General features: G+C 40.5%; 1 protein-coding gene across 1 annotated transcript; it reads right to left on the bottom strand.

Moving 5' to 3' along the window:
* Nucleotides 1–1,154: 1,154 nt before the first annotated feature.
* tap2t (transporter associated with antigen processing, subunit type t, teleost specific) lies at nucleotides 1,155–11,779 on the bottom strand. The gene is made up of 12 exons (XM_085361609.1): nucleotides 11,699–11,779; nucleotides 8,932–9,481; nucleotides 7,804–7,918; nucleotides 7,563–7,693; nucleotides 7,107–7,312; nucleotides 6,758–6,955; nucleotides 6,405–6,533; nucleotides 6,149–6,328; nucleotides 5,847–6,020; nucleotides 5,138–5,297; nucleotides 3,976–4,112; nucleotides 1,155–1,728 (listed from the first exon to the last, which is right to left on the bottom strand). The coding sequence occupies exons 1-12, from the start codon at nucleotides 11,774–11,776 to the stop codon at nucleotides 1,531–1,533; spliced, it is 2,256 nt and encodes a 751-aa protein (XP_085217735.1). The 5' UTR covers nucleotides 11,777–11,779; the 3' UTR covers nucleotides 1,155–1,530.
* Nucleotides 11,780–12,353: the final 574 nt, after the last annotated feature.

Below are 12,353 nucleotides of genomic sequence, written 5' to 3' on the forward strand. Positions count from 1 at the left end.
TAATGTTTTCTACACAGAGGAACTATTCAAAGCTTTAGAAATTTTTTTTGAAGACCTAAGATTTTTTCGGCGTTTACAAATGATGCTAAATAAAATGATAAAGGAGGGGTTCGGCAAAACAGGAAACGTGAAAGTCTTCCCATGAACATAAAAACAAGAAAGCAGATGTAAAAGCCTGCCAAGAACATGCGGAAGTGAAGCCAAAATAGGCTTATCTGCACAAGAATAGAAACATATTTGCAAGTCAAAAATGTGGAAATATCCTTTCATAGCCCTGGAGGGAATTTGGATGAAAACACTTGTTGTTTTTAAATTAATCTGTTTATTTTATACTTGTTTTTCAGTGTTTGAACCTCGTTCTGTTCAGCCAGGTTTTTTGGTATCTTATTCCACTTATTTGGTCTCTACAGCTTTGTTTTCTTTCCATCTTCCAGTAAAAGTTTGCAGGCAAAAATCAGCTTGTCAGTGATCATCCATGGATAGAAAAGGAGGCAGCAGCAGGAGGAGATATTAACATTTAAGTGGACTCCTGCCATAACAGTCCCAGGGATTTGTGTCTCCTCTGCACTGTGGAGCTCGTAAGGAACAAAATCCAGTTTTTGATTTATATAAAAACACATCCTCTAAGTTATCCTTCAGTATACATGAGGTTTCAACATTAAATGAAGCTGACCTCCAATGAGGAAGTCTTAATAAGGAAGAGAAACGACCGAAGTAAAAAACTGGAACGGATCAGGACTCAAAAATTTCCATCAATTTTTCTTCAAAAGCAATTTTAATAAGTATAGTTTAAAAAAGTACATCAGTGAACAAAATCCACTAAAAATAATATTTCTGGAGTTTCAGGAAAAGACACCATGATTCACGGTGGAAACCACAGGTGATGATAACTCTGACAGGAGGAGTGACGAATGTCAGTGACAAAGTCTCACCTTAACAGGAGCTTCTGTTAGAGCGAGGGCTTCTTTAAGGAGTTTAACCCGTGATTCACAGCAAAGCTTTAACACATGGAGCACAAAAGGCAGTGAGAAAAACAGTCCTTGACATTCAGAGCACACCAACACTGAAGCCCTCCATCATTTTAAAGCAAATAAAGAGACAACAGAATCAGAAAACACTTCATTTTAGAGGACGACCTCTAAATCTGAGTCACTTTATGTCATGACCATTCTGCTGCCATGTGGAGTATTCATATTTATTTGCATTGTTTACTGGCAGGAAACCCCACATTTTTCCTCTAATACTGCCAATAAATTGCATATATGAACTATACTCTCAAAATGTAGTTACCCATGGTAGCTAAAGGTCATGATTATAATATTCTCTCCACTTCAAACGTTTCCTCCCAGATAAATAAACGAGGATGGACGAGTTGAGCTCCTCTGACCGACCAAACATTGCAGTAACACTTCTGCCGTTTGAAGTTTTCTGATGATGAACAGTTCATTTCTCATGATACAAACAGGTAAACAACATCACTTCTTCTTTGTCTAGAAACGAAAGTATTTGTGCGACGAAAGCACGAGCAGGTCATTGGCTGTCCTGAGAGAACAGCTCCTCCTTCAGACGATAGTAACGCCCTTTTTTGGCCATCAGCTCACTGTGCGTCCCCTCCTCTACGACCTCGCCGTTCTCCAAGAAGATGATGTGATCGGCCTGCTCCACAGTCTTCAGCTGATGAGCCACGACCAGCACCGTCCGGCCACGAGCAAAAATCTCCTTCAGCACCTGAACACAGAAATATGAGGCCACTTCACAAACACAATTCTTTTGTGGACCTCTTCCCCTCTTTGGCTGCAGGTAGTGGTTGTGTTTATTATCAGTTTATCAGCTAAATACTTTCTGGATTAACTGGTTAGTCTTAAAAAAATCAACTTTACAATAATACTAAACTCATAAAACCCTAAAAAATTCCAAAAAGCTTTAGGTTTCCCTTCGACCTGCCTCTGATTCAGGTGTGCAGAGATATCTTTGGGCTACTGTTTTCCATGTCAAGACTGGGGGTGTTGCTGCTTTAAGCTTCTGTGTTATTTCTATTCTAATTTATAGTTACAAGTTTAGCCCCTTCATCTGATTGGTTGCCACTCATAAACAGATGGGTGGGGCTTCTGCACTCACAGCCAGAGCTATGTTCATTCAAGTTCCAGCAACAGGCCCATAAAATTAGAAAACTGTCTTATAGTAATAGGCATCCACACTATTGAGTTCCTGTTTCTCTTTATTCTTTATTTTTCTTTTTCAAGTTGCTTCCGTACGTTTTTTTGGACGTTAACTACTCCCTCAGTTTTCAGCCAATTTTCTCCGTTCAAACTTTAAAAAATTCTGCTCTTTCTGGCTATGACTTTTGGTGCTCATAACTTCTATACTTTTTGAGATATTGAATTTTTTTTGCAATATTTTTTGCCCATTTCTGCCATATTATCAGTGGCCTCACTGATTTTCCCTGCCGGGTTGACCTGTGTTTTAGCTCAGTGAGTTGAGCATCCGTTCTCAGACTGGGAGGCCCGGGTTTAAGTCCCGCTTATGGCAAAATTTCTTTCAGTTAACAGTTAAACTTTTTTTAAACTCTTTTCAGCACAATTTTCAGTTTTTTCACCACTTTTCAGCACAAATACCAGCTTTTTCAGCTGTTTTCAGCAAAAACCTATTTTTAGCAGAAATTCTGCTGATTGAACTCTTTTCAGCAAAATTTTCAGTTTTTTCTGCTGTTTTCAGAAAAAAACTCTTTTCAGCAGAAATTCTGCTGATTCATCTCTTTTCAGCGCAACGTTTTGCTTCTTTACCTCTTTTCAGCAGAAATTCTGCTGATTCACCTCTTTTCTGCAAAATTTTCAGCCTTTTCACCTCTTATTAGCACAAATCTCAGCTGTTTTCAGAAAAAAACTCTTTTGAGCAGAAATTCTGCTGATTGAAATCTATGCAGAAGAAATTCTGCTGATTGAACTCTTTTCAGCAAAATATTCAGAGTTTTCACCTCTTTTCTGCCCAAATTCTGCTTATTCACCTCTTCTGAAACATTTTTAGCCTTTCCACCTTTTATCAGCACAATTCTCAGCAGCTTCTGCTCATTTCAGCACAATTGTCAGTCTCTCCACCTCTTCTTTGTGAGAATGAGCTAAATAGCAGCCCTTAGACCAGGAGGGCCAGGTTCGAATCCTGCTCAGGGCAGTTTTTTTTTTTTCTCAACTTTTTCAGCTTTTTTCGGCATACATCTTCAGCGTTAAGGCATCCACACAGCATTTTCGCAGGAAATGCAAATTTTTCTAGTTTCAAATGTGGCTCGCTCATCTTCTCGATGAGCGAGCCACAGGTCAGGAGAGATGCTTTGAGCACAGCCCTGAGTTTATGTTTAGATCACTTCCTGTAACCCCTATTTTGACCACGTGCACTATGAGCTCTGTCATTTCTTAACAAACCTCACACCTACAGAGCAAACACCAACTGATACGACTCTGGAGTGAAGGACGCGAGCTGACAAGTTTCCAAACCTGAAGGCGGTGGATCGGGTGATGAGAGGGACCAGGGTGAGACTGTCCTGAGTCATCTGGGGTGAACATACTCACATCAGGTGTGGGCCACTGTGTGGATTAATGGATTTGCAACCCCGTGACTTTGTCCACTTCCAAAACAAAATAACTTTGAAGGATCTGCATTTTGACACATACTAGAGGTACAAGTTCAGGTGCACTTCATCAAAGAGATTAAAAATCATGATGGAAGCGGTCCAGACTCGCCTGAGAGGAACAGGAGACCAGCCAAATCTAAATCAGGGGAGGTTTGCTTTTTCTTTTTGTGTTATTGGCCCACTGCCCAAACTTTCTCATCGCCAGATATGTAAGAGCAGCTGCTTGACTCACACCCACACACAGAGAAAACCCATTCACGCTTCTTGCATGCAGGATTTCCTTGTTTGGTCACCGTGAGGAAAGCTGAGGGTCGTATGGAAGTTTCTGAGCTTTATTTTTATATACGTACTGAATGCTGCGCCTCGACATCCAGTTTACTGGTTGCTTCATCCAGAATGATGACCTGCGGGTCTCGAACCAGAGCTCTGATCACGGCGATGCACTGCTTCTGTCCTCCTGCAAGACGACCCCCACCTTCTCCTACATCTGAGAGGACAAACAACACAGACCAAGGTTACAGTGGAAAACATGCACCTGCTTCAGGTTTTTCCATCACAACTTTACAGTTAATCATTACTGAAACATAGCTCGTGGTTTACCTGGCTACCAGCTTCCAGCTGGATATTTTACAACTGTAAAATCTGACTTTCCTTACTTCACATCTGTCAGAAAAAGTTAATATTAACTTTCATAAACCTATCTGCAGCTCACCATGATCTATTTTAAACATGTGCCTCTGTACTTGATTATTTTGTCAACTGACTTGAGCATTTTCTCCTTGTTAGATCACCTCTGTAGCTGTCATATATTTTTATTTCCTGATGTAATGAATGTAATGAAAAGAAAAAACACACACAAGGGGCTTATAAGAGAAATATCTCACTGCAATATGCAGTATGAGTAGATAGAGAAGTAATGTAAAGAAAGGCAATCAAGCAAAAGTAAACAACATGAATCTGAATTTTTCCATGTTGTAGGTATGTACTCATTAATAACACTCTTCAAATTTCAGTGATTATTTTCACCGCTGTGGGCAAAGTTAATATGCAGAAGCATGCTGGTCTTTCAGGGGTGGGATTTCGTTTTCCCAAGGGGTCACATGATAAACTGGGACTGCTGTGGACCAATAAGCTGAACTCAGTTCGTCTCAATGTTAATTTTATCTCTTTAAAAGCTACTGTTATTACTTTTCTGCTCTACTCCACATTCCTGGAAACTGAGGACATTTGTCTTCAAAATAAAAGTTGTGCATTAATGACACATTTCAAAAGGAGCAACAGACAATTATGTCATATAGAAAAGACAAGCAACCTGCTCGAGGTTCACAGTGCCAGCGGTTACCAGGGGCTCACTGACAGCTCTTTAGGCTTTTGATTAGCTTTAGCAACAACTCAGAACTGGTCAGGTAATGCTCATTTTTCCACTGTAACCAGTGGTTGGCAGACAGTTGCCAAGTGGTCTCTAGACCCGTGTGATTGAGGTGAGGCACAATACCACAGATGGCTCTGTACCTGTGTCGTACTCGTTCTCCATTTCAGAGATGAAGTCGTGTGCGTTGACATTATTTGCAGTTTCTTTCACCTTCTCGATGCCGCAATCCTGCAGGCCGTATTCAATGTTGTATCTCAGGGAGCCAGAGAACAGCACGGGATTCTGGGAAACCAGGGTTACCTGCACGAAGAAAGGATTAATGTGGTTTCACCATTTAAACAATTAAAGTAAATAAGCTGACGCGTCTCACAAGAACAAAACCTGAGAGTCAAAGTTTTGTTGGGCTACATGTGGAAAGAAGGAGGTTCACTGTCCACGTGCTATTTTAAGATCTAGACCTACTAGTAAATCAAATACACTTACACCCTCGTCCCCAGAACTGGTCCAGCTGCTCCAGTCAAACAAAAATCTTCCAGCCTCAAAACTCTGAAGAGTGTTTGAGCTGAAGACAAGACTAGACACGGCAGCTTTCCAAGCAAGAAAAGCTTTTACAGAAACCCTCTGACGACCTCTTTGTGTCATTCATTTGAGGAACCGAGGTCTGTGACTTGAAGCTGATGTTAGATTAGACCCACAGTTTTAAACATTAACTGCATCTATATCTAACATACGATTACATGTTTGCATCAATTAAAGACACATTAAGTACTGAGATCATATGTACCAGGAGCATCCCTACATTATTTGATTTAGTACAATGATTTAAGCTGTACAATGAGCCGTCTGTACCTTTTGATGGAAATATTTGTGTTTGTAAAGGTGGAGCGGCTTTCCATCCAGCAGGATCTCACCCTCCTGGGGCTCATACAGCCTCTTCAGGAGGCTGACACAGGTGGTCTTTCCACTGCCGGAGGGACCCACCAACGCCGTCATCTTCCCTGGCTGCAGCTCCATCGACACTGACTGGAGAGAAGACGTCAGTGCAGCATTCATAAATCTGTCCACCTCTCACAAATTAATGATTAACACCATTCCAACAGTGACACTGTAGGATGAACACAACCATCACTGTAACACTAGGAAACTGTTACCTTCAGGGCAAGTTTCTCTTGATATTTGAAGGTGACATTTTGGAAAACAATTCTTCCCTGCAGATTGTCAGGAGCTAAATCTCCCTCCTCCTTACACTTGGGTGTCCTGTCCAGGTAGCTGAACACTTTGGAAATCACTCCAACTGTGGCCACCGTTTCACCATAGCAGTACAAAATCTCCTGCGACATAAATAACCCGTTGAATATCAAAAACAGGCACTACATGTTAATAAATATCCAGAATGATTCGGCTTACCTTTAAATTGACTGACATGGGCTTCTGATACAAGAAGAAGGACACAAGACTGCCGATGCTGAGCTTTCCGGACGAGATGAGAGTGCGGGCCTGTAACAGCATCAGTATCTTTATCCCCAGAGACACCAGCTAAATAAAGAGAGTTTGGAGAGGAGGGTTACTTGCGAAGGAGCTAAAAAACAAACAAAGCAGGATCCATTATCATGTCAGCACATATCAAATACTGGGGAAATACTAAAATGCTTTAAGAAACCAGGGTACCGTTTCTTCTTGGTGCTTAAATATTAGCACATATGCAGTTAGAGCTGAGAATGAAACATGTTCCCTTGCTTGTAACATGACTGTCGCCTTACCCTCCGCACTAGGAGAAAGACTGAACTGTAGATTCCTGAACGTCTCTTGACTACGCGCATCTGCGCCAGAGCCTCCTGATATCTCCTGATTTCGTCTTTCTCGGCCTTGAAGCTGCGGACGGTTTGAATCCCGCTGACCGTCTGGGAAGCCAGGTCTGCATTCTGAGCTTGGCAGTCCTGAATCTGCTCTTTCAGCTCCTGTCAGACAACAAATCAGGATCAACAAATAAAGTCTTCATGACTCCCACTTTTAATATCCTTGATTCTTTCCAGCTGCAAACATTTTTCTTCCTGTCATCGAAAAAAGATAAAGAAAAGTCTGGCTGTTTTTTCTTCCTTTTACACCTACCTTATACAAGGTGCTGTATTTGTTTTGCACTACAGCTAAGAGTGGCATCTCTATGCAGGTGAGCACAGTGAGCTCCCAGGACAGGCGTAACATCACTACCAACATGAGGAAGGTTTTTACTGTGCTGCGAACCACGGCGTTAGCATTCAGCGCTACCGTGCGGCCCATCCTGTCCACGTCAGAGTGCAAGCGGGAGGAAAGACGACCTGGATGGTGAAACAGAGAAAAGGACAGAGTTCAGTAACCGCTTAAATCTGCACAGCTTCAATGTTTGTTTTAGATTATGAGGCTTTTTAGACGCTAGTTTGTCGGGCCAATTGCAGTTTAAGATGACGCTCCATTTACCGAGGGTTAAATCAGCGTTAATATTTTCATTAGGGGAACCTTTGGCATTGTTGACCCTGCAAATTCATGCAGTCCCTAAATATCTTAATAGACATGTCGTGCTCCTCTCACCGGGGTTGTTATCATCAAAGAACTGCACTTCCTGCTTCAGGAGGGTGTGAAACAGCAAATGCTTCAGCCTCTTGTTCAGTCTGGCCAAGGTGCACATAAATATACCACCTCTCATGCCAGAGAAGAGTGCGCTGTTAAGATGGAAAGACAAAAAAAATCAGAGAGATGCCAAGTAAATAAATGTTCTTCCTACAAATATCTGAGAGACAAAGAAATGGTGGGAACAGTTTTGGTTCATCACCTTCCGAGAGAAATGAGAACCAGCTCTCCGAGCGCATAACCGAAGCCGGCTTCAAGTACTTTACCACTCAGCATATCAATGACCTTCCCCTGATACAACGGGATAAACGTATCACCTGTGAGGAAAGATGAATGACAGGTACAAAGGTAAACAGGGACAAAGTCAACAAATTTATTAAAAACTTATTTCGAAAGCAGTATTAAACCGTAGTGAGTATTTAAGGACATGTAGTGTGTGGTGGAAATCACATTTGTTACTGACTAGGTTATGAGTGCTGATGATAGACCGTATATAAAGGACAGACTGTGCATTTTTAAGCCAGCCCCCTCTTTGTAGGGGTTTCTTAGCAGAAGTGACAAATCTTGGATGAGCAGGTGGAGTCAGTGTACAGGTGCCAGGACATGCTGCAGGCACGAAAAGTGCTGTCATGGTGAAATCATCTTGCCCAGCCTATTTTTTTAAAATGCCAAAACCTGCACGTGGACCTTATAAAACATGCTAATGTTGACATAACTCGTCTCTCGTATTGATTTGCCCTTTTGTGGACATAAACGAATGGTTCAAATCTGTGCTGGTCTTTGGAACAAATATTCCAACGTGGCTAATTCTGCCATCCCAGCACACAGACTCAGCAGCAGGAATCGATGGTTTTACTCTATCAGTGAACAATGATAGGAGAAAATCTGCTCTCACAGTCTAATTTTTACTTATATACTGTTTTAGAGAGGATTTGTAGACTCAAAGGTCCCTTCTCTTCCAGCTGATTAGAAAAAAACCTTAAACAGAGTAAAAGAGAAGTTTTGTTTACTTCTCTGAATTAAGTAACATGCAGGACCTTTCAGGTCTAACAGGATTTGGAATCCAGGAAGACAAATACATACATTCAAGGCCTCCTAACCTATAAACAAACTTCTGCAGCTTCTGTTTCCACTCTGATGCACACAGAACAGCAAGTCCGGTCTCTTAGAAATATTTTATGAGGGAGTGCTTGCTAACAAGCTTGCCCTCCACCCTCTGATCCTAACACGGCTACTTCTGCCTGCATGTTTCTGATCCATAAGTCTTACACTGTAATAAACACATGTGCTCTATCTAACACACTATAAAATGGGAATGTTTTATACTTACAGATGACTCCTAAGATGAGGAAACCGAACGCTGCGATCAGGTAGAGAGTGTCTGGTTTGAAATATTTTAATGTCCTCATAAGCAGCCCACTGGTATCCAGTTTGACGCTGTCCGTTTTTGTTTTTCCATTCCCACTGAGACCCTTTTCCCAAATTAAACAGGCCAGAGATGAGGCCATCGGGCCCAAGAGGAGCATGCTGAGATTGGGAGATGGGCCCGAGTAAGGCTCAGATGGAGATGCTTTAAGGAAGCGTCCACTTTCAAACACGGGAGGAAGAAGGCAAAGGAGCGCCACCAACCTGTGGAGAACAGGCTGGGGCTTTCCATCAGTCAACACAGAGGTGAAAACATGGAGGAAAACCCATTTTACAGCTCCAAAGGCCCACACGCCTTCCAGTCCACCACAGCTGGAGCAGTCGAGCAGCAGCAGCCCGGTCCACATCGATGAACCCAGAACTGCATCGAAAACAAGGACGAAAAATCCTGAGGCTGCCACATCCGTCATTTTACCCTCGGTTGGCGGTGAAAACGCAGGAGGCTCAATCGGATCCTACAACAGCAAGTATTACAGTCACTCAGAAAAGATGTGTTAAAATCTAGATTTACTTTATCAGGAAAACAATTATATTTCCCAAACGTGTGTCTTTTTGTAAAATATTTAACTATTAATCCCAATCATCTCAATGACAGTGGAAACTGCCAGAGGGGGAAAATCGGGCAAACAGGACTTAAGGTTCAGAGTTAACTATTGCAGGTGTGAGCAGCTCATAGTGGGAAGGTGATTCTTTTGAACTTCACCGTTCTGATTGGTTGATTTGAGTATCTTCTTTTTCTCTCTCTCAGGAAAATAGTTAAATCAGATTGAAAAGCTTCTACTTCAACCAAAAACCGTTCATACAGGAAGCAAACGGCCATTACCTTCAAGGTGAGCGACTAACAAGGAGTGCACAGGAAACCACTGACTGGCATATGACCTGGTAGTAAATACTACATGGAGCCCGGACTGTCCACTAGTGGCCAACCATCATCTGCAAAGCAATGCATGATGAGTTAATTGGTCCCTGTGTAAATGGTCCTTAACATTTTTCCTTCCACAAGAAGATGAAAATAGAAACGTAAACACTAAATAGACATTTTCTTTATTAATTTCTATCTGGTTTCGTTTAGTTTCATTTAGTTTCTAGTGTTTGCTTAATTTGTTTCATCTTCTTATTTTTTTTTTTTAATTAATTATTGTAGTATGAAGGGTATTTGTCAGCACTGAAGCTGTTACAGTTAACTAAAACAAACTAAAAAATTGCAACTAGTAGTGAAAAAATTTTTTTTAGTTAGTGGAATAAAAATAATAACTAGAATTTGGAAAACGAGAACTTTATGCATTTAAAAATGTAAATGTGATCACATTTCCAACAAGCAGCAGAAAGTTGGTGTGCAACTAGCTCATGTGCATGAGATGTTTACATGATATTTAGTGTTTCTAGCTCCTCTACAGTCTTTAGTACTCAGAACCTGCCAGTTATCAACTGCCTCCTCTGCTACTTCGATACAAGTGGCTGATGAGGACATATCTAATCTGTTAATCTTCATCACAAACATTTAAATAAAAAAGGAACCATTCTCCGCAAATGAAGTTTCCTATCAGTGGTCATGCATCGGTCTGTAAAGCCTGACACACACACAGAAGCTGGAAACTAGATCTCATAGGTGTACGTTTAAATTCACATCTCTCCATGTAATTCTGTTTTAAGATATTCTATCTCATTGGTACATAATTTGCGCAAGTTTAATGTGTGTATGTATGACTGTGTGTGTGCCTGAATTACTTTTGGTTAATTTAGGACCTTTTGCTACTGTGGCCCAACATTCATTTAAGTGGTTTTATAAGAACATAAATATCGATAGAAAATATCAGAGAAAATAAAAAGTAAAACTGAACTGAAACTAAACCTTTCCTATTCCAAAATGGAAGGATCAAATCTGGCAACAGAGTGAAACTAGCGTAAACTGAAACTAAAATTTTAAAATTAAAAAAAGGTAAAGTAATATGAAATTTTATACTGTAATAACACTAGTCAGGAGCCTAATTTTTCATGACTTCAGAGGAGAGATTACAGTACAAACACAGCGCTTTGTGAAGCATTTGGCTCACGATCATGAGGTCATCCTCAAGCCTCAAACATCTGGACCAAAACCTCACCTGAGACGGTGTAATAACAAACTGGACCAAACTATAAAAGGCTAAAAATAACCACATTTCCTCTCTATTTGTTATACTTTGTGTCGTTTTTTGGTTTCAGTTTTTGTTTATTTACACCCACTCTCGCAGTATTAGGGTTACTCTCAACAAATATATCCTTAATCACTGAATAAAATATGCAAAAAAGTAAAAATATAGGTCCTGCATTTTTAATTTAATCTACTCTAAGTACCACAGAGACACATTTTGTGACTCCGGGGATAAAACGGTGCTGTTTTTCAAACTGTCTACATCACACTTATGGAAAATATGAGCAAAACGTTAACACTAATATCTGTTATAGTTATATTAACAAAGCCTTACAGATATTTAATGCAACTGGAGCATAAAATATATCTGCAGCTGCTGGTTCTCATTGTAGCTTTCTTAATTGAGGTGGTAACTTCAGTAATAGGCCGTTTAGGTTACCTGCTCTCCTACCTGCCGTTTCACATTTACCTGTGTATACACCTGTGACGCATTAAAATGTATTTAAAATTGAGTTAATCGGGATTGATTTAGATTACCTACCGTATATCTCTCTCCTCCACAGAGCACAGCTAGCTTAAGTGTCTGCAGCACCCGCTTCACTTTTACTTTCACTTTCATTTAGCTGACACCTGCGCGGCTCAGACCACGTTAAAAAAAAAAAAAAAAAAAGAGCGACATTACACAAAATATCAAACTCTGTCCTCATGTCTGTTCAACTATCGTTTTTGTACCACGAATCAACGTTTGTGGGACAGCTGTGGAAAGTTTTACACTAAGAAAACGGCTCATTTCACACATTGGCCACAAGATGGCAGCAGTTTGCGTCGTTGCTTATGCTGCTGGAAACTACTTCCTCCCTTTCACAATAAAGGCACGGCGGTTTGTTTAATTGTCTGTGTAGGAAAGATTTACACCCTTTTGACAGTGTGACACTAATTTTGGCAAAAACTCTTAAAAAAATGTTTTTACATGAAAGTTAGGTTTTATATATTTCATATGACAGTTTACTGGTGAAAATTCCCATTTTTGCATTTTCTAAAAATAGTATAATACATAAAAGCATAATAATAACATTACACATGATTCTTGTAGCATAACAGGGGACACTTGGATGTCATTTTCTTATCATATTGCCTGGCCTTTACAGCACAAGTCAGATCCCAGTTTTTTATATTAATTTAGACAGACAGACAGA

The sequence above is a fragment of the Diplotaxodon limnothrissa genome, linkage group LG8 (genome assembly GCF_057381915.1).
Source record: "Diplotaxodon limnothrissa isolate DT_005_m linkage group LG8, D_limnothrissa_male_GT1.1, whole genome shotgun sequence".
NCBI classification, from domain to species: domain Eukaryota; kingdom Metazoa; phylum Chordata; class Actinopteri; order Cichliformes; family Cichlidae; genus Diplotaxodon; species Diplotaxodon limnothrissa.

Excerpts from the sequence above, each read along its gene's own strand:
- tap2t (XM_085361609.1), bottom strand. The coding sequence starts at position 11,776 with ATGAAAGTGAAAGTAAAAGTGAAGCGGGTGCTGCAGACACTTAAGCTA. Across the intron at positions 7,919-8,931 it reads CCTCATCTTAGGAGTCATCT|GTGATACGTTTATCCCGTTG; the intron begins GTAAGTATAAAA and ends CTTTCCTCACAG. Across the intron at positions 4,113-5,137 it reads GGAGAACGAGTACGACACAG|ATGTAGGAGAAGGTGGGGGT; the intron begins GTACAGAGCCAT and ends TTGTCCTCTCAG.